The sequence below is a fragment of the Tachypleus tridentatus genome, chromosome 4 (assembly GCF_004210375.1).
Source record: "Tachypleus tridentatus isolate NWPU-2018 chromosome 4, ASM421037v1, whole genome shotgun sequence".
Classification (NCBI taxonomy): Eukaryota; Metazoa; Arthropoda; class Merostomata; order Xiphosura; family Limulidae; genus Tachypleus; species Tachypleus tridentatus.
Window position 1 is genome coordinate 97498090 of NC_134828.1, and position 27692 is coordinate 97525781.

Consider the following 27692-nt stretch of genomic DNA (forward strand, 5'->3'; position numbering starts at 1 on the left):
AAATCATCTGTCTACAGTTGCAGCACTCACTACCGAGTCCCAAACTGCTTCTGAAAGCAACGTCAGCACAAGAACTGTTCGTCGGGAGCTTCATGAAATGGGTTTCCATGGCCAAGCAGCCGAACACAAGCCTAAGGTCACCATGCACAATGCCAAGTATCGGCTGGAGTGATGTAAACATACTTTTGGCCATGTAGTGTAGGTAATAATACCTAGGTGCATACTTGTTTGTTTTTCTTTCCTCTTAGAGTTATGGCTATCACACAGACACGCTGTTTTATTATTATAGATATATACGTGTGTTTAATATATTAAAATATCTAATACTTTAACACTAGAAATCCACAAATTTATGAATATTGTAGCCAAATGTTCTGAACACTAATGCATACTTTTATACTGGTTATCGTCCTTTAGTGGCACAGCAAAATGTCTGTGGGCTTGTAACTCTAGAAACTGGGTTTCAATACTTCAAATAAGAAAAAATATGTATATCATAAACTGTGTTCAGAGGTGTAATTAAAGCTTTAATTACAAAGTTTTACCGTGTTTATATTGTAGGTGTGGTTATTTATATTATAAATGTATAGCGCTTCCACTTTCTAAATGATGACATTTAAAATACTCCCATGAAAGTAACTGTATGCTCGTAAACAATTATAGCAGTGAAAAGGTTGAAAAGTTTCAAAATACATAAAATCACAACGTACCCTAAAACATGTTGTAGCACGTTCTAATAAATTCAAATTGAAAGAACTCCTCGATATTTTACTGTTATGAAATTAAATGATAATAATAATTCTTGCAAACATGTTAAAATTATCAAAAGGTTAAGATCAGATATAACAAGTTATGAAACAGGAAAATTCCTTAGTGTGCAAACAAGCTGACAGTTATATATCTAAAAACGGCTGGTGTTGATAGAGAAAAACTCTATGTAGAGGAGCGAACAACGTTTCGACCTTCTTCGGTCATCGTCAGGTAGAAAAGTTGTTCGCTCCTCTACATAGAGTTTTCTCTACACATACCAGCCGTTTCTACATACATATCTTTCTCTACAAGTGGGTTTTCTCGTCATCATGGATGCTGACAGTTACTTCTTAAAAAATTAATAACAACACGCAAATGTTCAAAAAGCTGAAAGACAAAACATTAGAAAATGTTCTAGACAAATTGTATGCATTATTTAATTTAATAACAAGTACGAAATGTTTTTTTTGATAAATTTCTTGAAAAATATAATTACTTAATTTAACTTATTTGTTTGTTTTCGGAATTTCGCACAAAGCTACTCGAGGGCTATCTGTGCTAGCCGTCCCTAATTTAGCAGGGTAAGACTAGAGGGAAGGCAGCTAGTCATCACCAGCCACCGCCAACTCTTGGGCTACTCTTTTACCAATGAATAGTGTGATTGACTGTAACATTATAACGCCCCCACGGTTGGGAGGGCGAGCATGTTTGGCGCGACGCGGGCGCGAACGCGTGACCCTCAGATTACTAGTCGCACGCCTTACGCGCTTGGCCAATTTAACTTGCAAGAAAAGTATTTAATATTTACAGATATGAATCATTTTAATACAATTAATTCTTAACAACGTGAATTTTAAACTAATTTTATGTGAAAAGTGGTTCGAACTACTACTAGTACTATTCAAATATCACGAGCCTTAAATACTTAAGTGATTTCATTATAATTACATTTCAAACATATTACAATGATGAAGTCGTAACAGCTTTTTAAAAATATTTACATATTTCTTCCAGATATATTTTTAATACCTTTAAATGTTTTCAATTTTTATCTTTTCTTAACTTGAAACCAGAACAGAAAGAAGTTCTGTTGAGAAAACGTCAAACTGTACTGATGAAAGCTAATACTGTAGTTCACACTTGGTTGTAGTATAGATTTTGTGATATAAAGCTGCGCTGATGAAGGTTGATATTGTAGTTTATTGTTTTTTATGGTATAGATTGTGATATAAAGCTGCGCTGATGAAGGTTGATATTGTAGTTTATTGTTTTTTACGGTATAGATTGTGACCTAAAGCTGTGCACGTGAGAACGTGTTTTATTATTCACATTTGGTCATGGTATGGATCTTGTAATATAAAGCTGGGTTGACGAGAGATGATATTGTAACTTACTCTTGGTTGTTGTGTAGAGTTTGTGATTTAAAGCTGAATTGACGAGATTTGATGGTGTGGTTTACACTTGGATTTTGTATTAAATGTGTAAGCTAAGATTAGTATTATAATGTCTGATATTGTAATTGGCATTTAATTGTGGTAAACATTTTGTAATCTAAGGCTCGGCTGAGAAGAGTTGATATTGTATTTCTCACCTGGTTAATGTATAGATTTTGTAATCAACGTTGAGAAATGATGGTAATTATAACTAGCTAGAGACACTCAGTTTTTGTTTTTTTTTCTCCCAGTGGAAGTTTGTTGTTGTTAGCCACAAAGTTATACAATGGGCTATCTGCACTCTGCCGATCACGAGTACCGACACTCAGTTTTTAGCATTATAAGCCCACAAACTTACTGCTAAGCCGCTAGGGAGCTTCAGTAAAAAAAATAAAAATATTTTCTATGTCGTGTAAAGTAATAAGAATAATAAATACAAATGTTAAAGAAGGTTTGTATACGGTGTTAAAAGATGTCAAAACATTTTTATTTTGAAGAGTCATGGTTCAAAATGAGCTTGTAATTGGTCACTTTTGTTTTACTTGTATGTCAGTCTTTCATAAAGTGATCGTATTAATTGGTTTGTTTGGATAATATTTGATTTTTGTTTAATTTGTTTTGTGACTTTATCATTTCTTTACAGAAGTAAATGCTCTTTCTTTTTACGCAAAATATAATAATAATATGAAACTGCGTATCATAAATAATTAGTTTCGAACTTTTGTACTTTATAAAACTTTAGGATTTGATTTATTTTATGTTTTCTGACTAGGAATTAATTAGTTCGAAGAAACCGCAAAAGGTATTCTTAAACTGAGTTGATTTATGTTCTTATATAAGAAATCAAACTCATCCTGCTCAGTGTGACGTTTTCATTTTGTTGCTTTGATCAATCACTTTGTGGCCCGATCCATTTAGTCCGCCAAACGATGTAATAAATTGAAACGTGAAAAGTCCAAGTTTGAGACTACGATGTGAAATGAATCGTCTCGAACATATTAAAAGACAGATTCCATTGCAACTTTTCATTTCATAGGGACCGAAAATAATAAAATTCCTTTACAAGGTTTTAATAATTTGTTTCTACATAGATCTGAATAAATATTTTATTGTTGGGTTTGCTACTCTTCTATTACAAGTTTTTACCTAGACGCATATAAAAACAAATGTCTCTGATAAAGCGTAAGAAATTAATTTTTTTATTTCCAACGATGTTATTTAATGTATTCAAATAATTACTTGTATGAAATGTGTCATTTCCCTGGTAGAGTTTGTTGCACATCGTTGGCAGATGAAACCAGTTTTGTATCATCAGATCCCTTTAAAATGTCGTTTACAATCACGTTCGTAAGACCACTTGAATCTCCTGGGAATAACTTGGTGCATAGAATCCTTAATACAGTTATGCATAATGCAAACTGTCAATTTTTTCTTATGTAACTTGATGCTATTCGTCGAGCTTCATCATTTGGAACGTTTGATGTCGCTGTAGATTCAATAACAACTACCTAATTGAAAATTCGTCTTTCCCGTGCCCTATTGGAGTCTAAAATAGCACCTTGCTTTCACATGTGAGTTATTGGATAATCAGGGATCCTCAGAAGTATCGCTGGGTATTTCATCTTCATCACTCTCCCATGGAATAACGTAATCAATTCTAACTTTTACTTCCTTCTTGTCTTTAATTTGCTCTACAGCTCTTTAATACCTGTTTTTCGTGCCTTTTTTGATCTCTGGGTCTAAACTGTTACATTCATATTTGCACCGAATACTTACAAGCCACTTTTTCGCTTCCTGTATGAACGTTGTTTTATATAGGTAAGTTTACTCACTGAATATCGATATATGTTTTGTGGTCAACCGTGGATCCAGTTTTCATAAAGGATGCGATAATCTCCTGCTTTTTGCCCAATTAAGTTTTGGTAAAAGTGTTAACCAAGAAATAAACGATTTGAAATTACTTGAAAAATTAGGTTCTGGAAAATCCTGGGTGCCTGACTCGCAGAAGCACTGTTAAAATTATAAGTTTTTAGGAAGAACTCTTTTTAGATAAAGAACAAAACAAAAATGTGTTTGCCGTTAAATGATAAACCATTCACACGAAGCACTGGGAGCTATTGCACCCATCTTGTATATAGTAGGTGAACACCTCATTGATTCCCTTCCATCTCCACCAAATACATTTTCATCTCGATGGCTTTCATAACTCAAATTGTGTTTCTATTCCAAAATAATAGCTTGACGCGCTAAAAGTTGAGTAGATATTTGGAGATTAAGTGAAAAAAGCATCAGTAGTAAATGGTATGAAGACAAGTCAGTAATCTGAAATTAAAATGTTATCTCACATTAATTTCACATGTTTTTTCTCTCTCTCTGATTTTATGCATATCTTACACCCAACAACGTCTAATTAAGTCCAGATTATCACTTTATTGAACACATTTTCTGTGGATTACTTCCGCAGAATTTTTCTGTTTTTCTCCTGCTTTCTTCTAAAAGATTTATAAAAAGCTTAATTCGCTTCCATCTCACTCACCACCTGTGTTTTACTTTAGACGTTTATAATTCAAAATCAACATATAAATAAATTAAAAATTCTTAGATAAACCTAGATGTTTAATTTACACTTTTTTGTTAACTAACAGTAAGGCCTCTCAGTGGCAAAGCGGTATGTCTACGAACTTACAATGCTAGAAACCGAGTTTCGATACCGGTGGTAGGAAGAACACAGATAATGAACTGTGTAGTTTTGTGCTAAATTACAAGGAATCCAACAAGAGAAGGTTTAGCTGTTTTAAAAATACTAAGATAACTGAATAGCTCTGGAGATTGTGAAAGCTCTAATATTGAAGAAACCAACTGATATTCTCCACAAGACTAAAAAGACATTAAATAGCTTTTTTTCAACCATTTCGTTTTGACAATTAAGAGTTCAAGATTTATTTGCACAGAGGACAACGCAAATCACCAAAAACACAAATAAAAAAGTTCATTAAAAACTGAAGCGAGAGATATTTTCACACTGTCTAATGAAAAGGGATTTTATCTCATTATATCACTTAGTGTAATAAAACTGAAGCAAAGAGCGTTGCCACTGCGTAGAATCCAATTGTTGCTCATCAAGTAACCTATGCAACCAATTACTTCCAAATTTGCAATTTCCGGTATACATCAACCTCTACATATTAAAATGCTAGTTTTTTCTTTACTGTTTAAGAACAATAGCGTGTAAAGTACAGTAACGTTACATTATTATTCTTAAATAGTATTTGAGAATTGTTGAGAAATATTTTGTTTGTTTCGAAGGAAAACCTTTTACCCTGAACGGATTTCGTAATATATGTCCACTGTAGTCTTCATATTCGCATGTTACTATTTTTTTTCAGCAATCATCGGTGTCTCAACGCTAAATCTATGGACTTATAACGCTAAAAATTCTGGCTTTCATATCAACGGAACACGAAGCACAGATAAACCCTTTTTTGTATCTTTGTGCTTATTAACAAATAAACCATTTCAGGAGGCTTTTATAATTTTATTAAAATAATGCATGTTTTGTTTATTTCCCCTGTATTTTTATATCTAACTTCATACACTCAGTAAGAACATAATTTTAGTATTCGTGTATGCACGAGCACGCTATCAAGATATATCAATTCTGTACTTAAAAATCAAGCCATCTGTGCATATTCACATAGAAAATGAGATTTCATACAAGGAAAGCATGATTTCCTTCTCATACAATTAAACTACGACTTTCCACAGTAAAAAATAATCCTTTCGTAATTAAACTTTTTCTCTTCAGAGGTACAATGCTGAAAGCAAGGTTTGGATACCCGTGACGGGCATGGCACAGATAGCCCATCGTGTAGCTTTGTGCTTAATTACAAACAAACAATTAAACTTTTATGTCTTCGAAGGCGTATCACTGAAAATAAGAACATCCTTCACATTTATGTACGTAGTTTTGTTCGAATAAACTTTGTATCTTCTTAGAATGTGGTCTGACGAGTCAAAGTTAAAAATGTCCTTCGCACTTTAAGTCGTGCATGCATATTAAGAACGACGATGAGTTACTTAACGTGGATGGTGGGCGATCCCATCAGGATAAGGGACTGCAGCCTAGTTGTTTCTCTTCGGTCAATAGCTCAAAATTAGGAATGGTGACATGTTGTATTAGTAGCTTCCCATAAATACAAAAATACACATTAAAAACACTTTTTTATAATATTGAATTCAAGACCTATACCAGAAGATATCTGGTTTAACACATCTAATTTTACTGTATTTTAAATCGATAAAGAATTAATGTTAAAGTAAATTACTTCTTCTGAGTAATGGGTTGACGTAGCCTAATGATGAGAGAGCTCGACTTTCATCGAACTGCAGTCACACGTTTGAAAACCATTACTGAATGCGCTGGTTCTGTTAGACGTGTGAGCGTTATAATGTGATAGATAATTCCATATTTGATTAGAGTAGCACAAGAGTTAGCGATGAGTGGTGTTAACTAGCTGTCTTCTCTTCAAAATTAAGGACGATCAACACAGTTAGTCCTCGAGTAGATTTGTGTAAAATTCAGCAGACCAAATAAATTTGTAATACAAGGAAATGTATTTTCTACAGGTAAATGTGATTAAATATGGATATGTAAATGTACAGGGAAATCGTGCCCAAGTTATGAATTTTTAAAAATTGAATAGGTCATATGTTATAGGTCACATGTTTTAGTATACTTAGTTTTTAAGTTTTTTATATATTACTAAAATAAACGTTTTGAGTGTTTTGTTACACACTAATATCGTTTGAGTAGCTTATGCTTCATTTCAAACTCTGTATTTTGCCTAGGATATTACTCACTGCTGAATTGTGGTAAGTACAAGATAGGAAAACAAGAAAAATTACTTAATAACGTACTGTCAGTTTTTTAAAAAGAAACTATATTCCTTTAGTATTAAAAGATCAAAGGTTGGACTACAAGGAAATGTAAGCCGAGAGCATTAAATATGCATCTTCTTTATGTAGAGTTGGTAAATACATGAACAGGAAGATATTAAACTTAGAAAGAAAAAAGAGAATAGAGACTATCTTGACTTGACTCAGTCAGACTCAGAAATCAAAAAAATGTTCAGGGGAAATGAAATAACATCATAAACATATCGTAGGCTGATTTTAGGGCCCCCAAGAGGCACTGCGACACGCTTGAAGACTTACAACGCTATAAATCGGACTTCGATACCCGTAGTGAGCAGAACAGAGATAGCCCATTGCCATTAACTACAAACACACTTGTTTTTACGAACATCTAAGCTTTTGATTTCATTCTGATTAATTGTAGTTTAAGCTACATGCGTAATTAGGGCTGCATGTATTTATAGATTTTGTTGGTAATTAAAAAAGTGTATAAAGAAGAAAAATAGCTATGTTTCCATAGTTACGAAATAAACGTTTAGCTATACCGGTGTTATTACTTTTCATATTAATAAAACAACTGAAGCCCTCTTTTAAGTATTTCTTATTGGACATTTTTCAACGACTCTTCCAAAGGTTTCTTGGATACGATTGTTTGTTCGTTTTGAATTTCGCGCAAAGCTACTCGAGGTCTCTCTGCGCTAGCCGTCCATAATTTAACACTGTAAGAGTAAAGGAAAGGCAACTAGTCATCACCATCCACCGTCAACTCTGGGGCTACTCTTTTACCAACGGATTGACCGTCACATTATAACGCCCCTACAGCTGAAAGGGCGAGCATGTTTGGTATGACAGGGATTCGAACCCGCGACCCTTGGATTATGAGTCGAGTGCCTTAATCACCTGGCCATACTGAACCTACGAAAGAGAAAAGTGTATTAATATCACATGATAATCAGGTTTCTGGATCGTTTGAGCTCTGTTTGATATTTTTGTGCTAATTATTTCACCAAAACTTAAATTCCACTTACGTTTCATATACCCGATTTTGTACTATCAGCTGTGCCCACCGCGAAGAATCGAATTCAGGATTTTACCTTTATAAGGAGAAGACGTACTGGTTAAAGGTAACTCACTTCTATTTTTATCTTCCATTGCGGTTTTTAGAGACTTCATTTATTTATATTGTTTGTATTAATAATCGCCATGTTTTAATTTAATCTCTCAGTGGAGCCACTTTGCTTTTGTAGTTCAACAGTATATTAATTTTATAGTTCGTGGTTGTTGCCACATTATATCTTTTAACGTTTTCCATTAACTCGGAAATGACAAGGTCATCAACAACAGCAAGAGAAGGCTTGTTCGCAGTAAACACACGTTGCAAATATTTGAAAAAAAAAAAGACATAAATCACTGACATGAACTGACTTAAGTTACGTATAATGAGGGCACAGAGAGAAAGTTGATTGATGTGGATGCATCTAGACTTCCCGTGAAAGACACTGTGTGAAATATCTTATTAAGTTTGTTGTTGTTAGCGCGAAGAACACGTTATCTTCTGTTCCTGGAAGCTGTTAAGCAAGACAGTGTCATCTACAGTGGTATTAAATCAATTTTCTGTAGAGAATACTGAACGAACTTATTAATTTTACCATAGATTACTTTCTCTGCTATGTAATTTTATCACTGCTACCTGTTCTTATTTATAGTATTTTGCTAACCTTACCTTTGTTTTAATCTCTGTTTATTTATGCTAATCCGGCATAGGATAATGTGAATCAGGTGTTGAATAGAAAGAGATTACTAATAATTTACTAATTTAGAATTTAGCTTATACTGAATTCATAGATCTTTTGTTTTTGACAGTCATATGTATTCACCAACAGAGTAAAGCATATAATCTGATGTAAACTGAAAGGCAACTGAATAAAGGTTTTAGTGGTGTGTAATTGTGAGTTCTGGTTTTAATTGCAGTCTCCAGTATTTTGATATATCTTCCTGCATATAAAGTATTGGAATAATATTATGACAACATAAACTAAGTGCATGCTCAGACTTGTTACACTGATTGAGAATTCATTTCTTGGATAGATGGAAACATTATGTTTCTTCTTTTCTATAAGATGCAGTACGTCAGTAAACAGCAGAGGTAAAGTATTCAAAGAATGGCTAAAGTTTAAATTTAAAATGTACATTACCCCCCGCTAGTACAGCGGTATGTCTCCGGATTACAACGCTAAAATTAGGGGTACGATTCCCCTCCGTGGGCTGAGCAGATAGCCCGATGTGGCTCTGCTATAACACTAACACAAAATGTATATTTTTCATGCAATATTATAATAGTTCTAATATATAATTTATGCCTATTTATTTTTAAGTAGCTTCTTCATTGGTACGATTATTATTTCTGTGTTTATCTTGCCAAAAACCCATAAAAAATATGCACTTAACTATTGATCTTTTTTACTAGCGCCCCCAAGTGGCACAGCGATATATGTGCAAACTCACATCTCTAGAAACCGGGTTTAGGTACCCATGGTAGACAGAGCACAGATAGCCCATGTTGTAGTTTCATGTCAAGCGCCCTAACTGCCTGATCATGCTGAGCCTATTAAAATAGGCATGTTTATAAGCAGAATGTAACTTTGACTTGTACTTTTGTGAAATGGTCGTTAATAAATGAAACATTTGTGAAAACATACAATTTATTTCGTTTTTTTCTTCAATTCTACATTTAATAGGATTTTTAATAAGTGTGAAATTCTGGCTGATTTCTTATGTAGTATTATTCTCATCAGTTCGTAACTCACTTTTTGCATAAAACGTGTATAGTTTACGCTACTTTGATCTGAAGTTATTAATAATCGGTTAAAGTTGTAATACAATAAATAACATAATTGATAATAGCTAATTATCACAAAACTGAGGACTAAAACCTTATGAGAGTGAGTAAATGAATCTTGTTTCCGTGAGATTTAGAAAAAAAAACAGAGATGTAAAATCATAATAGACAACCTTGACAAACACTAACTCGATGAAAATGTAGTTTACCTTCCACGACAAACAGCTGTTTCTACTGGAAAACTTGCTATGAAGTTGTTTTTTTCTTGAGATATTTCAAACTTACTCGACCAGTATTTTACCATACGTAATAAACATTATGTCCCTTACTTAATTCAGTTAACTCGGATTTATCAGTAGGTAAGTAATTAAGGCAGCACTCTGAACATACGCATCATATTTTCATGAAGTAGCACCAAAAGACAGATTGCTAAGGATATCATTATAGTTCGAGACCAGATGGCATGTTGTTATTAGCAAGAGATAGAATGATGACAGTATACGCACAAATAGTTTGACAGCAAAACATCATAGGGAAGTAGATCAATGTGTCTTAAAATGACATCAACTTTACAGTAACAATCAAAGTTTTAAAACTAGTATCTTATGTAATTTGTATAACATTGTTTTTATAATTAACAGTTACTGCTTTATAAGTAAAACTAACGCTATATCTGCTGTTTTATTCTCTAGTTCTTACCTTTATTACCAACTTTATAGTTTCCGCACAAAAACAGATGATGTTCCTATATGTGGACGGTATTATTATACTCCTTTAGGATTTCATAGAGATTTCAACTTGTCTCAACTTATGTTTATAGTTTCCACTTATATATTTAACTTATTACATGTATTTTACACAACCTGGTGGTTCATCATAGATATTGAGAGTGTAACTAACGCATTTAATGTACTGCTGAAAAGTTTTATCACATATAAAGTATTATTTTTATAAATGTTGAAGAGACAGTTAAAATACATGGTTGTGTTTTAAGTATTCATTTAGTATACATTTGACACACTGATTATAGTCTTGCTTTAATATTTAATTTTTAGACCATAAGTTTTTATTTCCTGACATTTCATATATAAATCATTTATCACTAATTCATTTCTATAACTAATATATTGTGAACATTTATTTGTCCTGAAAAAGGATGCTTATTTACACTTCTAATTAATATACAATAATTTCATGTTTAGCTTTGTTTGTTTCCTTATATCTTAAGGAATCTATGTAAATAGTTATGTTTAACCATTCCTATTGAAAAAATTATAATTTTATCTTTCTGTACATATTTTTACAAATTATTGTCTAGAGTTTGTTTTCATTTATTTGGAAATTTATGCATATACACTCAATAATTAATTGTCTTGCACTACACTCAATAAGTAATTGTCTTGCACTACACTCAATAAGTAATTGTTTTGCACTACACTCAATAAGTAATTGTCTTGCCACTTTCCTATAGAAACGTTCATTTCGAAAAACGGATGTTTAAATGTCAGTGTTCATCTAGTACTTTTTCACAAGTGAACATAGCTGATAACCTAAAAACGTTTGTGTATTTCACAGTGTTCATCATACTTTGCACAAAAAGCATTTTGTATTCACTACTAAGTAAGATTAACTGTGCCTGACATTAACAATCTGTTAAAAGATCAGACAAGATTAGCCAAAAATATGCAGAAAATATAGCTTACAGTAATCTTATGTTGATAATTCATAAATAAGGAATTATTTATTTCTATTCTGTTTAAACTAAATATAAAATATTAGATAATTAAATATTTAGCTTATTCCTTTATTTTAAATTGTTCCCTATGAATATTAGTTGATAATAAATATTTTTAAACATCTAATACAAGTTTCCATTTACATTTGTTATATAAAACCCATCTTTCATCATAGTCCAATGTGCTATAATTAATATATGTATGTAACTCACAGACCTTACAAATATCACACATATTGAAATATTTAGTAACAAAAATTCAAGTATTAGATACACTAATATAGTATTTATGAAACCATCTTTGTGAATAAAATACTGGATTAGCTTTCATAGAACATTTGTATAATACGGCCACATTACTATTATTTTTAGTTAGAATCTATATTTTCATTTGAGCAGCAACAAGTGAAAACAAACACTGAATATGTATTCATGATATTCTATTTCTTAATATTTTATGAGATATAGCTAATACACGTATATATACAGTTAGTTAATGTTAACTTCTTATATACTTTATATTCAGTTAGACCCCATGAAATAAATATTCATGTTTTTATCAGATGTGTTTAATCATCTAAAACAAGACTCCATATAGATTTGCTATCATCAATGTATCTAAGTCAAATCATAAAACTTAAATAAGACTATTATCACACATACAGAAACATTTATTCTCAAAACTTCAAATATTAGATAGAGGATTATGATCTCAGATCAACTATTCAGATATATAACTAATCATTCATAGTAAGCTTCCAAGAAAGACCAAACAATAAATTAATGCTGACATTCATTGGAAACATTAGAAGTGAGAAACCTTTTTATCAGTAAAGGTGATATGCACAATTACAGCTTTCTTCTTCTCAGGATGTTAAGGTCCTGTAAAGGACCTTAAAATTTAAAATTTTAAACAAAGTCATTTTCTTCAGATAACTATCTCTTATCTTTATAATAAACTGGTTGAATTCTCATTTGAAAAACATGATTCCAATTTCTCAGTATATATACAATCCATTATAACACTATCTGTGGTATATTCAAATGCTCTAGTTTTTGATTAATATAATAGAATAAATCACAGCGAATGAAACATAAGAGACATTTCCAAACATGATTCAATTTAATACGATCGTACGAAATTTCTTCATTTTAAACTCTACAAAACATATTTTGCGCACTTGAAATCCATGTTTAAAGTGACAAACATAAATTAATCTTATTTATGTAATAGAGTGGAGCGCTGTTAAGCCGCGGTATTTGGGGGTCAACCTGCTTAACCGCGGCTTAAACCTTTGTGACTGAAAAGCCGAAGTCACCAACAGCTTCGCCGAGGAGCCTCATCCGGGCCATTGCGTGATCATTATATCGGATTATGGAATTAAAAATAATACTTTAATTATTGATAACTTTTTTCACGGATTTACCGCGGATTTACTTTAATGTATGAAGAGGTGTGATTCGGTAACAATGGCGGCCTCCATAAAGCTGACATAGAGAGCGGATAAGGTAGATTAACGGTCGATTTCTATTGTAATATATTTTATTTATTTCCCAAATTAATGCAAATTCTATTTAAATATCCCCTTGAAGTTATAAAGCCAGTATTAAATTCGTAAGCCGCGTTTTTATACGTTCTTAAATTATCGGTGAGCCGCGATAATCCTCGCTCACATCGCTCACAAGACTTGCTACAGCGGCTTAAGCGATTTCGCGGTTTACTGGTCCGCGGTTTAATGGCGCTCCACTGTATATAACCGTTAAAAGTTTTTCTCTTTGCAGAAACCAACACATAGAATAATAGCATGAATAGGTAAGATGTTTGTCATTAACGTTTATGCTTTACAACTGAAGCAAAACCACATTCTGTATAATTTCGCTTAGCTAGTGATGATCAGGTTTTGTATGTCAGGGATTTTAAAAGTAAGTAAACAAAATTTATTGATTCTCTTACTTTGTACAATTATACGAAACACTAAATGCGTGTTTATGGAATTTCTGTTTCTCAAGATTTGACGAGAAATGCTCAATATATACATTTCAGTCAGTGTACAATTCTTGTATACTTTCTACTTAGTTATCAAAGCTTCTAACAATTTTGTTCAACCAAATATTACAAACGTCCATTCTTATGTATTGAAATTTATTTTGGACGAATCTCTGATTTATTATATTATGTATGTTAACACATTACTATCTCAAATAACCAAAATTTTGAAGTTGAGCTCAGTAATTAATTAAATATTAATATGTATTAAATTTATGTTATTTGACAACAAGATTGATATACATAATTTCTTTTTAACACAAATCTATTTCACTAAATAAACATAAAAACAATATAATTTATAATAAGGGTTATTGCTAATAGTTATTACAAATTGTATTTTATATACAAGAGTTTACTAACTTATGAAGAATAGTGAGTTTTATATCCGGTCTAGAACTAAATATTTTATCAACAATCCAGGTCTACGACGAGCAAACTAATTCTGAGTTGATACTGTTGCACCTCGCTTAAGCTAACACTGTCTTTTTCTTCACTGACATCATACCGGGTTAAAGCTCACTTCTTACCGAGGGAGATGGTTAATGTCCTCGTAGAAACAGTAACGTCAGAAGAAATTCACTGAAGTTGAACTGTTTGTAATGTTCGAAATCTACAAATGCTCCTGATCAAATTCTGTAGTTTTCCGACAAATAAGAATTAATCACAATTACAGCTTCCTAAGCCAAAAGCATACCGATTGTAACTGTCCAATAACATTCTCTTTCCTTCAGCTCGTCGTTTCTTTCATGAAAATCATGAGAGTTTATAGACTTTTTAGATAATATTCTCGCGCGCTTTCGTCAAACAAGTTTTGTTGATTTTTACACCTTCAAGAATTCTCTACAAATTTCGAGAACAGACGGGACTTGCATAATACACAGTCAAGCATGTTCGTCATTTACAAAAAAAAACTATATGGAAACAAGCGTAAACATCAATATAAATGTTACATCATACATATTCATTGTATTGATGAACAGTATTTTTTCATTAGTGAGTTTAACAATAAATAAAAACACATTTATCTTTTCTTTCACTTTATATAATAATACAAAAGGTGAAATGACATTCATGACATTCTTCATATTATAATGAACTCTGTTAAATACCCAAACGTTTTGGTTTAAAAAAAATGTATTTCGTGCTTTGACGAACTAATACGTTTAAAAGTTATAGTGTACATAAAGCGAAGTTTTGAAAGATACAGATGTAGAGTTTCTGGTTTGTCATTGTGGCGTTATAATGTGACGGTCAATCCCATTATTCGTTGGTAAAAGAGTAGCCCAAGAGTTGGCGGTGGGTAGTGATGACTAGCTGCTTTCCCTCTAGTTTTACACTGCTAAATTAGGGACGGCTAGCGCAGATAGCCCTCGTGTAGCTTTGCGCGAAATTCAAAACAAACAAACAAACAAACTTATGTTAGCTTTAGGGTAATATATCATTTAGTTTTAAATAATGGTTAAGCTTTTTCAGTTGCATTAGACAAATTAAATAATAGGGCATGTCAAAAAAAAAGCTTACAGATCCGTACATACAGCCAAAATATTATTGACTGATTGAAAGTCAAGATAACTAGAAAGGTCAACATTTTGATGTTAAATAGTAAAAGTTGGATCAGAAACGTAATATCAAACAAATATACCTTGTTTTTTAATTCAACCATGTGTAAATGTTGTAAAAATAATCGCAACTATTAAACTACAGTCACGCACTGTAATAGAAATATTGCTATAGTCAAGCAACATGGTTATAGTATATTTATGATCTGACATTCTATACTGCCTGTAGAGCATGTATCCCTCTTGTCATGGAAATGTTTCACCTCCCCAAGTTTCATTGATCTCTACTAAACCAATATTCATTGGTCTGTTGACCACCGTTGTCATTCTCGTAACAACAGGTAATATAACTTACCCTATTGATTACTGTCTAGTTGTTATACAAAGAGTCAAGAACGTAAAACTTAGTTCACATAAAAACGATATGGCCCAGGTTAGTTAATACTAATCCCTAACTTCTGACCTATACAATCTAATAGTTCTTATATTTTCTCTCCCACTGAGTTTTTCCAAGATACAAAATTAACTCTACCCCATTGTAGTTTAATCAACTACATAATTTTCTGATGTGAGTGTTTCTTTCCACCTGCAGCAGTACACTCATACCAGTATTTTCATACATTTCGCCTGCATATTGTATTGACCAGCAGTACACTCATATCTGTATTTTAATACATTTCGCCTGCATCTTGTATTGACCAGCAGTACACTCATACCAGTATTTTCATACATTTCGCCTGTATCTTGTACTGACTCAATGTTTAAGAAGCAGTAAAACTGTGTGCTTATAAAATATACCAAGCTACATGAGGATGATATTCTACCATAATGAAGTAGAATACTGGTTACAAATAGTTTACATTTGATATGACATCTAAACCACTGTCCATAAATTTCATTCACTATCACCTCGTACTATCTTATAGAAACCAAGAAGTAAAACTGGTTTCTCACAGACATAGTGTAACTTTCTCATCTACATTTGTCTTTTCCATTAAAATTCATTATTTGCCAAATATTTCAATATCAGCATTGAAACATTCTCTCAGTATTACAGGTGCACTGTATCTTAAAATAATACATTCTGAATCAATGGTCACATTTAACCTTATATCACAAAGTTTTAACATTCAGATAGAATCCTCTATTTCATTACATGCTACTTAACTTTTGTGTTTTCTGTGTAATTGATCCATTTGTGGTATACAAAACTCTTGAAACTTTACATCACGTTCATGTGCATGCAAGACCACACACATATATTTATTTCTACACGTCTATTACTATGTACACATCTCACCATTACACGTTGTTGCTTACAGTACTAGCTTATAACAGAATGTCTAGGGCTCAGAGTCAAATTACATTTGTTGTTTTGTGGTATTGCTTTCTACATGGTATATCTCAATAACTATGGGCTATTAAGTGCTGCCATCTGTGAACCATCAAATGCAATACATTTCTCCAAGCATTATGAAATAAATAATCATTGTCAGAAATAATCTAAATTAAGAAATTTCAGCGAGAATTCTCACCAAGTAGAATTTATATTAATGCTACTTTTTAAACACACACACACACACATATATATATACCAATATACACACAATACACAATTAACTGTATTAAAGAGAATCTAGTGACGATCATTCTTCATAACTCTCACTTTATTCAGCCACACCAGATACTGATCCCTTAAAAAATATGACATTTTGCCTCATAAAATGATTCAATAACTCAGAAGCTAAACGTGTCATTATCTCTTCAGTTACTATTTTTTTAACTATATCACTCCTCTAGTTCATGATAATTGATCAGCTATTACCAAATATCCATCAAGTATCTTTTATTTTAAAATATTGTTTGATAACTCAGAAAACAAGGGACGCTAAACTCTTTTGGTCCAGTCAGTCTTGGAATCAATAAGCTGTCCTAGCTTATAATAATTGTTTCAAGTTTCTAGTAGATATCTCTCAGTGAGATTCTGCTCAATAGTTCTAAAAGTAAGGATTGTAATAACCTTTCAGCTGACATATTGAGTCTCTGTTGAAACAGTTCGATATACTATTTGTTGCTTCTATTCATTCCAGCCTCTTAACTCATGAAACTAATGAAGCCAGCTATGTTAATCACGTGACAAATCATGGAGCTGTTTCCTTCCTCTCATTTCAGTGCTCACTCATTTGGTTTATCGTGTTTGGCAAGATATGTACTGTTAGCTCTTCTCTTTATTTTCCGGATTAGGATGAGATAAACAGTGCTCTCGCTTTACTCTAACTATTTGGTTTCTTTCTCTGATGGCCCGGCATGGCCAAGCGTGTTAAGGCGTGCGACTCGTAATCTGAGAGCACGGGTTCGCATTCAGGTCGCGCCAAACATGCTCGCCCTTTCAGCCATGGGGCGTTATAATTTGACGGTTAATCCCACTATTCGTTGGTAAAAGAGTAGCCCAAGAGTTGGCGGTGGGTGGTGATGACTAGCTGCCTTCCCTCTAGTCTTACACTGCTAAATTAGGGACGGCTAGCGCAGATAGCCCTCGAATAGCTTTGTGCGAAATTCCAAAAAACAAACAAAGAAAAACAAAACAAACTTTCTGTGATTCCTGATCAAACCGGTCTAGCAAAATTTATCAGGTGCATACAGAACTAGTTCGTTCATGTGTATTAAGCAATGCTATGCACCTCTCGATTGCTGTAAATTTTATTTCAGTAGGCTGACTCATTGGGACACAAGATTTTTCACCAAGACTTTTTAATCTGCACAGGTTATTATTGGGTATGTCTTTTCACTATAAATAAGGTAGATTGTTTGAATACATAGCCGGTGTATCTCTCTTTTGCGCTTTGAACAGGGTTGGACTATCTAGACTCCTTATGAACCATTGGGTTGTCTATTATGAATACTACTGATACCAGGCAGTTACCCAAAATATTTTAATAAACCATCTAAGTTTTCTTTTTCTATACCTTTTAACGTGTTATTTATAGATTAAATCCTTTTTGTGCTTTACAAGGCACATAAAGCCATTGTTTTTAACTCTGGTTCCAATGGCATAAGCAGATAATAGTAGTCACTCATTTCTCCTGGAAAAGATGTCAGTCATCACAGGTTAAACATCGGTTAACAGATAGTATATCTATCATACAGTTGGGTACACTAAAAAGTTGGGTAAAATATCTTGCCTTAGGACAGAATAGACTCGAACGCACAACTACTTAGCTATAAATGCAAAGCACGAAGTCACCCTTCTCCCGTTAAGATGCCCTTATAATTTGCTTTTCTTGTGCATATGGGACTGTGGTCGTGGCCAAAACAAATTTCCTAATAACTGTCAGCCAAGGTTAAGTAGAGGTATCATCAACTTGCGTTACAAGAATATAGGAATACTTAAGTATCCTTACCCACAGACAAATAGTCAATGTCTGGCACAGGACAGTAGAATAAAGAGTTCTTCTCAGCAGCACATCCTTTAATAGAGTTTGCTCTAGAATTTCTAAGCGATTTATGGTTACCCTGATAAGATATTTTCCAACCTAAAGAGACACGTGACGTCTTTGTGATTCACCATTTGGTGATGGCTGCTTTATCTAAGAGTGAGATAACTCCTTTTGGTGGGCATTGTTCACTATAGTCTTTCTTTACCATTCATGAATGGATTTAATTAAAACCAAGGTTTATTTACTGAGATTCCTTTGCAAACTAAAGCATGTGGTCTCAGATTTTCTATATGATATACCACTGTGACACGTGGTCTCAGATTTTCTATATGACATACCACTGTGACACGTGGTCTCAGATTTTCTATGACATACCACTGTGACACGTGGTCTCAGATTTTCTATATGACATACCACTGTGACACGTGGTATCAGATTTTCTATATGACATACCACTGTGGTGACTCTCAATCATTTGTATCCTTTACACTAAGTAAACTTTCAAGGACCAACTCAGTCAATCAGTCTTGATGCACAAGACACCAGAAGAGCTCTTTCTGAGACTAAAGCGAATTAAAGAATGAATTTGTGGACATTTGAAAATTATTTAAAATCCTATGTACAGGTCGAGATTTCTTCCAGACCTGTCACCTTTTGTGGACAATTGTCTTCCATTATTGGCTGTACCTTTCTACTTATGGGAAATGCTATTTTCTTGTGAAAGAAGCCATTTTAATTTCAATATACGCGAGGAATACATATGTCAAATGAAACACCAAAAATTTTGCAATAAGATAATCTGTGATTGTGGAACCAAAATATACTCTTCTTCTTTACTCTACGTATGCAGACTTACAAAGATAGAAACCACGTTTCGATATCTTTGGTGGCAGAGCACAGATAACCCAGTGTGTAGCTGTGTACTTAACTTCAAAAGCATACAATCTTCTCTATATTATAGTATATTCAGGTAACACTAATTTTTTTCAGAAGTGACAAAATAGGTCTGAAGAATAACAAGAGATTTGTCAAGATATTTTCCGTGAAGTAATTATGTATTTTTTGACTAATTAACTTGTAAATATTGTAAGAAAAAAAAGAGATTAAAAGCAATGTACAATCAAAATACGAACTATTAAAACAATTACAAGTTACTCTGAGGTTTTTGCTTAAGTTGTTACAAGTTAAGCTCTAAACCTGTCTTACACTGAACTGAATAAACATTATATTACTTATTCAAATCGATGCTGTCAGATTTTTCCACGTGAATGGTAAGCCCCATTAAATCATAAGGGAAGTCATAGCCTCTAGATAGTACCTATCTGACAATAAAAATAACAACAGCTTTCTAGCTTCATACACTACATACGACCTTGCAGTTATGATTCCCAGGAGTAGATAAAAGTTAGTATCCTATAAAACAGTAGACAGTTAGATGCAACAGCAACTTAATGACCTGCAGAAGTAACAAACTTAGAAATCACAGCCTGTTTAACGGAATGAAGAAGGAACATGTAGTATGTTTTATACCAGGAAAATAATGAAAAGACTGGTAAAAATAAGAACTATTTTGTTTGGTTTGTTTCATTTTCGCGCAAAGCTACACGAGGACTATCTGCGTTAGCCGTCCCTAATTTAGCAGTGTAAGACTAGAAGGAAGGCAACTAGTCATCACCACCCACTGCTAACTCTTGAGCTACTCTTTTACCAACGAATAGTGGAATTGACCGTCACATTATAACGCCCCCACGGCTGAAAGGGCGAACATGTTTAGTGTGACAGTGGTTCGAACCTGCGACCTTCAGATTACGAATTGAATGCTTTAACCTGCTGTCCATGCTGGGCTTATATACAGTGTATGAGAATAAACTGCGTTTTTGTCTCTATGAAAACCTGAAGAACCTTAATTAATAAGTTTAATTTTGTGTACGTATATTTACTGTCAACAATTTTTTGTTTTTTTTACTAAAAAACAGAAAAAGTGCAATTTTATTGTCTACAAGAAATGGTAATGATTACCGAATTTTTACTTTTTCATGCCTTCCGTTTACTTGGCTTACCGCTACAAACTTCAGGGTTGTTAAGCCTTACTGCGTGAATATATTTTTGAGAAATTCAACGAGTAACCTTCTTACATTACACTGAGGTTTTACTTTTGACCATAATGATGATTTGTAGATGCTCTTGGTTTCTTTGGTTTTCATTTTTCATCTATCATCTCTCAATAGGTGTTTCAGGTCCTCAAAAAAATAAAGAAGACTCTGAAACACACGGAACGCCCGGTAGGTTTCTAGCTCCATGCTATTGATTGTTCCATGTGGTAAGAGAAATGGCGTGGTTGCCACGACTACAACATCGAACTTGGTCTGATATAGATTCAAACACCCCTCTACTCCCACTCACCACAAATGTATACATATGTATATATTAATTCAACTAACAGAAACGTTGGCCCGGCATGACCAGATGGTTTAAGGTGTTCGACTTGTAATCTGAGGATCAATGTTTCTGATCCCTGTCATACCACAAATGCTCGCTTTTTGAGCCGTGGGGTATTAAAATGTGACTGATCGTCAGTCCTACTATTCGTTAATAAAATAGTATCTCAAGAGTTTGCTTTCCCTTTAGTATTACACTGCTAAATTAGGTACGACTAACGCAGATAGCCCCCATGTAGTTTTGCGTGAAATTCAAAACAAACCAAACCAAACAGGAATGTCAACCTTAACTATACAAGGTAACCTAGACTCATGTAAGGGTTCAGTGTTAATGGATATAGCCTGAGGGTAATCTTAAGTCGCATTCTTCATTACATTATTTGTCCATCTAAAGGAACTAAATGACTCGGTTGTTACCACGTTAACATTACCATACCATTACATCACATCCAATTGCTTGTCTTAAATTACACCTTCTAGTTAATCATTGTCGAGGTTTGTGTTTTAAACGCTATTGTTTCTATTACTTACTGTTTGTATCTAAGATAAGTGGTAAAAGGTTTTAAGTTCGGATCTCATCTGCTATACGGCGGTTTTTGTAATGGTATTTGCACGGTATGCTTGAAAATAGTCGAGTCATGGCTGCTGTTAAAGAAATTGTTCATATAGGAAACGGTCCGTTATCTGTGATTGGTAACCACACTTTATCTCATTTTGATTAGCATTTTTAATGGACCTCATAATATATATCTTTGATAATAATGCTCCAGCCAGAAAGATAGACAGAATAATTTTTCAAACAACAAAGATTTGGTCGAAAACAAAAAGTGTCGCATCTAAAATAGGAATAGATAAATACGGAGGAAATGAACTAGCACATTGCGAAATGTACCTTTACTGAACGAATCATCTCAAGAATGTAGCTCACACAACGGTAGAAGTACCTTGTGTGTTAAAAATTAATATCCATTTTCAAACCAGTCAGGCGAGAAAGAAAAAAAGGAAAACTAATGGTAGCTAAATTATTCGTTTCTAATAAAATATACTTATAAACATAAGAGAGTTGATGAGTAGAATATATCTCCTGAAGTTGTCATCTAGTTCCTATTATGTCCATATACTTAAGTGACTATAAGAGCACTTAAGGTGCTTAAGTAGAGAAAATCACTGGTATTATAAATATATAGTTTAACACTCCATTTATTTTATTAGTCATGCACGCGAACACAAGCATACATACATACATATAGGCGTTCCTTGTATTTGATTTTGCAGTGTGAAAAGTTTTCCATAAATTTCTTAGATGGTAAAGAGACGTTTCTTTTACGACTTTTAATGCTAGAAATAAATAAGCTGTTGTGTGATCTTTATAGTTGAATAAAGACGAAATTTAAGAAACGAAGATATTTTACCATGAGATAAAGATTGTTATATGGAATTTCTTTCAGAAATATTTTTAAATACTTTTTTCAGAGAAACTGGAAGGAGGTATTCAATTCCTGAATTTGTAGTACAGTTTCCAGGCTTTAACATTTTCTTATTTATGCTCGAGTCAAATGAAAGGACGATGGATGCAAGAGCTGGTATTTCATTGGCTCTAAGTTGAATAGTGGAGCACGTGGTCTGTTGTGCCATGTGGCGCTCTAGTGCACGAAATGGCAGCTCTTGCAGCAACAGCTGAGCGCTTTGAATTCCGAGTAAAGTTTTTATTCGTTTTAATATTTTTTCTCTATGTAGGATTATTCTTTAATTTTTATTATACTTTCCATATCTCGAATCTCTGTAGTCAGAGGCAAGTGTCTCATTCTTTCTCTAGCGCTGATCAACAGTATATCCAAACTAGCGATTCGCAGATAGAACCAACAGATATATTTGTTGGTAGTGTAAACGCCGAACGCGTACGAGTAAATGAGATAGCTCAGAACCGTCTGAGAGGCTCCCAAGAGAGCCATAGCTTTAAGGATATCAAACATTTTACATCACGATATTCAAAAACAAAACAACCAAAAGACACCAGAGATGTCACTGTGAAGGGCAGGATAAAAAGACAGTGGAATAATTTCTCATTGAAAACGAGTCTTCATTTTTCTCAGGCATCGAGTCGCCGGGTAAAGCGACATGTCAAGCCGCGCAGGCAGAGACATCGGAGACGAAACTTGCGATATAACGAGGCACCTAGTGAAGAGTTCTTTCCAATGTTCCAGTCTACTACTTGTACTGGACATTACGTACGGCTAACTCAACATTCCAGAATACCAGTAAGTATTATTTTAATTTGAAAATATAAAAACAAAACCATGCGCTAAAATTGAAGTCTGGGTGGATCTGAACTTGTTGACATTATATCTAACCAGTATGACTGGCAAGATAAAGTTCTCTTACAAGTAGGTGGTAAGATATTTTTGGTAAACGTTGGTCTAACATAACATAATCAAATCAAGATTACTGTCAGTTACGTATATAACAGGCCTTCTGTTGAAGAATTTTGTTAAAGTAAAACTATTGTCCAAATTATCTATATCTCACTGAATTTTCATTAACTTAAACCATGTTAAGTTTTGTGTCAGAGCATTCTGAAGACAATTAACAAATGAAAATGACGTATTTGCCTTTAATTTTATTTTTCTTATTTTGTTTTATTCGTCAATTTTGGTTTATTTTATTCAATATTCTGCCCATTTCTAATAAAATTTCCCAATTTGGCCAGATTATGTTTCATTTTTTCAAATCTATTTTTTAGCACGAAAGTTAACGTAACCTTGAAGTTTCTGGTCTTTTGTCTAAAATCACTTTTAATGATTTCCATTCTTGAATAAGATAAAAATTAAAACAGAAACTACTGAAAGTAATTAATAATTCTGAAGTTTTGTTTGTTTGTTTTCGAATTTTGCACAAAGCTACTCGATGGCTATCCGAGCTAGCCGTCCCTAATTTAGCAGTGTAAGACTAAAGGGAAGGCAACTAGTCATCACCACCCACCGCCAACTCTTGGGCTACTCTTTTACCAGCTAATAGTGGGATTAACCCTCAGATTACGAGTCGCACGCCTTAACACGCTTGGCCATTAGTTTTAACCAATAATAATTAAACCCAATGAAAATTGAAAACATAAGTACCGTTAAAAGAAATAAGAGATATATCAAACGTTATTATGAACGTGTTAATCGATATTCAAGAGCAAAATTAAAGAGATCGATTAGAAGAAAGCTATATCTTCTTTTATCGGCTAAACGTATTATCATTTCAGATGTCAAAATGCGTTAATAGTAGTTGCTGGTAGCCTAGTAGGTAAACCTTTTAACTCGGTGATGCGTTCATGCAAACTTGGATTATCATAAACACACATATAGCAAGCTGTGTATATACTTCTATTTTAGTTACATGCGTGAAAATATTGAACCAGATGACAGATCCTTGTAAATATTCAATTCTTGAAACGTTTACTTAAACACTAGCGTGAGACCACTTTAGTGATAATGGTTGAATTATTTTACGTAAACTAACATCATGTGCGACTAGATTTAAAATGTATAAATACTACTTTTAATGGTTTAAGTGTCAGGCAATCATATCATTAGCTTAAATGGGTATTACATTATACAGTTGATAATGGCACTGTACACAGTTACATGTTTGATCTAAATCTTCACGAAAGTATGAATAATTCATTATAATACTGCAATGCTCTGAAATATTAATGGTCGTAAATAAGTAATGGAAGTATCTAGTGAAACATTACTTCAGCATAGACTGTGCAAGAAAGAAAAAAGGTTTAAATACGGTTATAGGATGCATCACGTACCACAAAATATTTGTTGTTTATTTTTTAATTTTATAGATAAAATGTTTTCTTTTAATTAGGCTCATTTTAATTGTTTTATGTACTCAAAGACGTGTTTGCCATGATAATACGTAAGTTTATGTTTTTCGAACTATTTATGATAAATTCATTTGCTATGTAACTGAGATAAGTACTTTAAGAACCAAGACTACAAAGTATCAATTAGTTCTATTGAAAGGTTTTATTGAAATTGAATGAATAAAAGCTATGTACCGGTCCGGCATGGCCAGGTGGTTAAAGCAATCGACTCGTAATCCGAGGGTCGCACCAAACATGCTCGCTCTTTCAGCTGTGAAGGCGTTATAATGTGACGGCCAATCTCCCTATTCGTGGCTAAAAGAGTAGCCTAAGAGTTGATAGTGGGTAGGGATGATTAGCCGCCTTCCCTCTAGTCTTACACTGCTAAATTAGGGACGGCTAGCGCAGATAGCCCTTTCGCTTTGCGCGAAATTCAAAACAAAACCTGTACCTAAGAAGTACTTCCCATCTACTGCTTTATTTTATGACTTTTGTATTTTAGATAGCATTAGTATGTAATGGTTTTGAGAAAATTGAAATTCGAGCTCAAATTTATTAAAAAATATATAGTAATTATACGTCTTTATAACAAAAGCTATTTCCAGTAGCTGGTTTTTGTTCAATATCTCTGATTTATGGTGTATTTGTTACAAAGTTTTATATACTAAGAAGTTTTTTATCGTTTACTCCAAAGTAAATTAAGAGAAAGTATATAACCTGGATGTTGGTTTGAGTGGGTATTCGAATCTTCATTCCCTGACATCAGTAAATACTACAATACCCAACTGTAAGATCAATAAACACCATGATACCCAATCGTTAATCTATTTTCATCATTCCCTGGGATCTATAAACAGTGCAACACCCAAACATTAGAGCTATTCCACGTTTTAGAAATAAATTTTACTTTTATCAATGTTTATCGTTTAATGAAACAGAAAAGAGAGAGTTATGATAAACAAGAAAACGTGAAACAACAGTATCATGACAAAACAGAAGATTTGATGGCAGAAAGTCAAACGTGATACGGCACACGTATCGCAGTAAGTGAGGGTTTACAGTCACTACGAATATCTTCTGTTTTTTTTTTTTCAATTTATGGCTTTGTTCGTTGCTTTTTTACATATTCCAATAACAAAGTCATTTTTATCAGAAAATACAAGACGTATCATATTAATTTCTGCTTGGACTACAAAATGTTTGTCGTTCATAATAACACCGTGATTTCCCACAAACGACATCTCAAACCGTTCATAAAAAAGTCATCGAAAATACATTATTTAGAAAGACACGAGGTTAAAGTCTCAATATTAGAAAAAATGCTTTGTTAGTTAAGAGCTATTTTTGACCTCTGTGTAAAAGTTAAGGAAATATAAAAATACTATCATTTGTTTTCGTGATGTCATTTCACTGGACTCATTTTTTAAACGTCATCCGTTCAAAATCAGAGTTATAATCTGATTTATAACCGTAATACCTCTAAAGCTCAGCTTTGTTATCACTCAACTTTCAAGAAAACTGAATTTTATCTTTCCCTTTATTCTTAAAACCATTTATGTAATTCTATATTATCATTATCGCTGAATTAGTTTACATAAAAATATATTTCTTATTATCTGAAACGCTAAACGTTGAAAACATAGATGAATTGTTCAGTCACTCATAAGATACAACAACTTATTACAATCACGGATAGTTATTTGGTGGGATAAAAATGACAAAATTATTATATATTGTCTGCTGAGTGGAGACCAAATGAAGAAAAGTTTTGACTTTACTCCAAATTTTTCTTTAATTTTGTTTGTAGCATTTTGCATGAAGCTAAGTCTAATTTTGTTTTTAAAAAGTGATACACTAGAGGGAAGGCACCTATTCAACATCACCTATCTACAGTTCTTAAGCTGACGACTCTTGTCAGACAGAATAGTGGAAGATAACTGTCACTTTTTACTCAACCCAAAGGTGTGGAACAAGATTTTTTTTTATAATAAGGGAACGCGAGCCATGAACCTCAGCTCTGTAGTCTGATACATTAACTGCTAAGACCTGATTTCTGTAATTTGACTATTTTCTCTCGACATTTTTATGGTGTGAATTTTCAGCTCACGTGTAATGTTCCAGTTGAATTGCTTTTGTTACAGATATTTATATTTTTCTACACTGATGCCCTTCGATTATTCAACGACATGTTTGAGGGCTTATGGCGCACAAATATCTCATTTTGTACTTTTGTGTTTCTTTAGAAACTAACAGTCCTACTCTAACGCTAAGTTCTGATTCAACGCAATCCAATCTGAACGCGTTTTAACGTTAAGGTTGTTTTTTCACAAAGTATAAAATTAATTTCCCAAACCACGTAAAATAGTCTATAAGTATAAGCGTTTTGTTTAGCATATTAATAAAAACAACTTGATTTTCTTAAACTGAGGTTACATGATATACTTAAAAATATTACATATTATTTTATAATCTTGGAATTTTATTATTGAGTAAAATATATCTTTCGTAGATAATTGTTTAGGTGTTTGTCCTTCATTTGTTAAGCAAAAACCTATACCGATCTCAGGGATCTAACTCTAAATTTTAGCATGAAAAAAGCCTCACTTTTACCTCTAATACACCTGGTGGCATACTTCCTTCATACGTATTAAAAAATAATGTAATTCATGAAATTAATA

At 33.1% G+C, this 27692-nt stretch overlaps 1 protein-coding gene across 1 annotated transcript in view; it reads left to right on the top strand.

Moving 5' to 3' along the window:
* Positions 1-22810: 22810 nt before the first annotated feature.
* The window catches only part of LOC143249734 (uncharacterized), a 103428-nt gene continuing 98546 nt past the window's right edge, over positions 22811-27692 (top strand). Inside the window, exon 1 of the mRNA XM_076500064.1 lies at positions 22811-23413. Within this exon, the coding sequence (XP_076356179.1) occupies positions 22811-23413 (603 nt within the window). The remainder of the gene's footprint in view (positions 23414-27692) is intronic.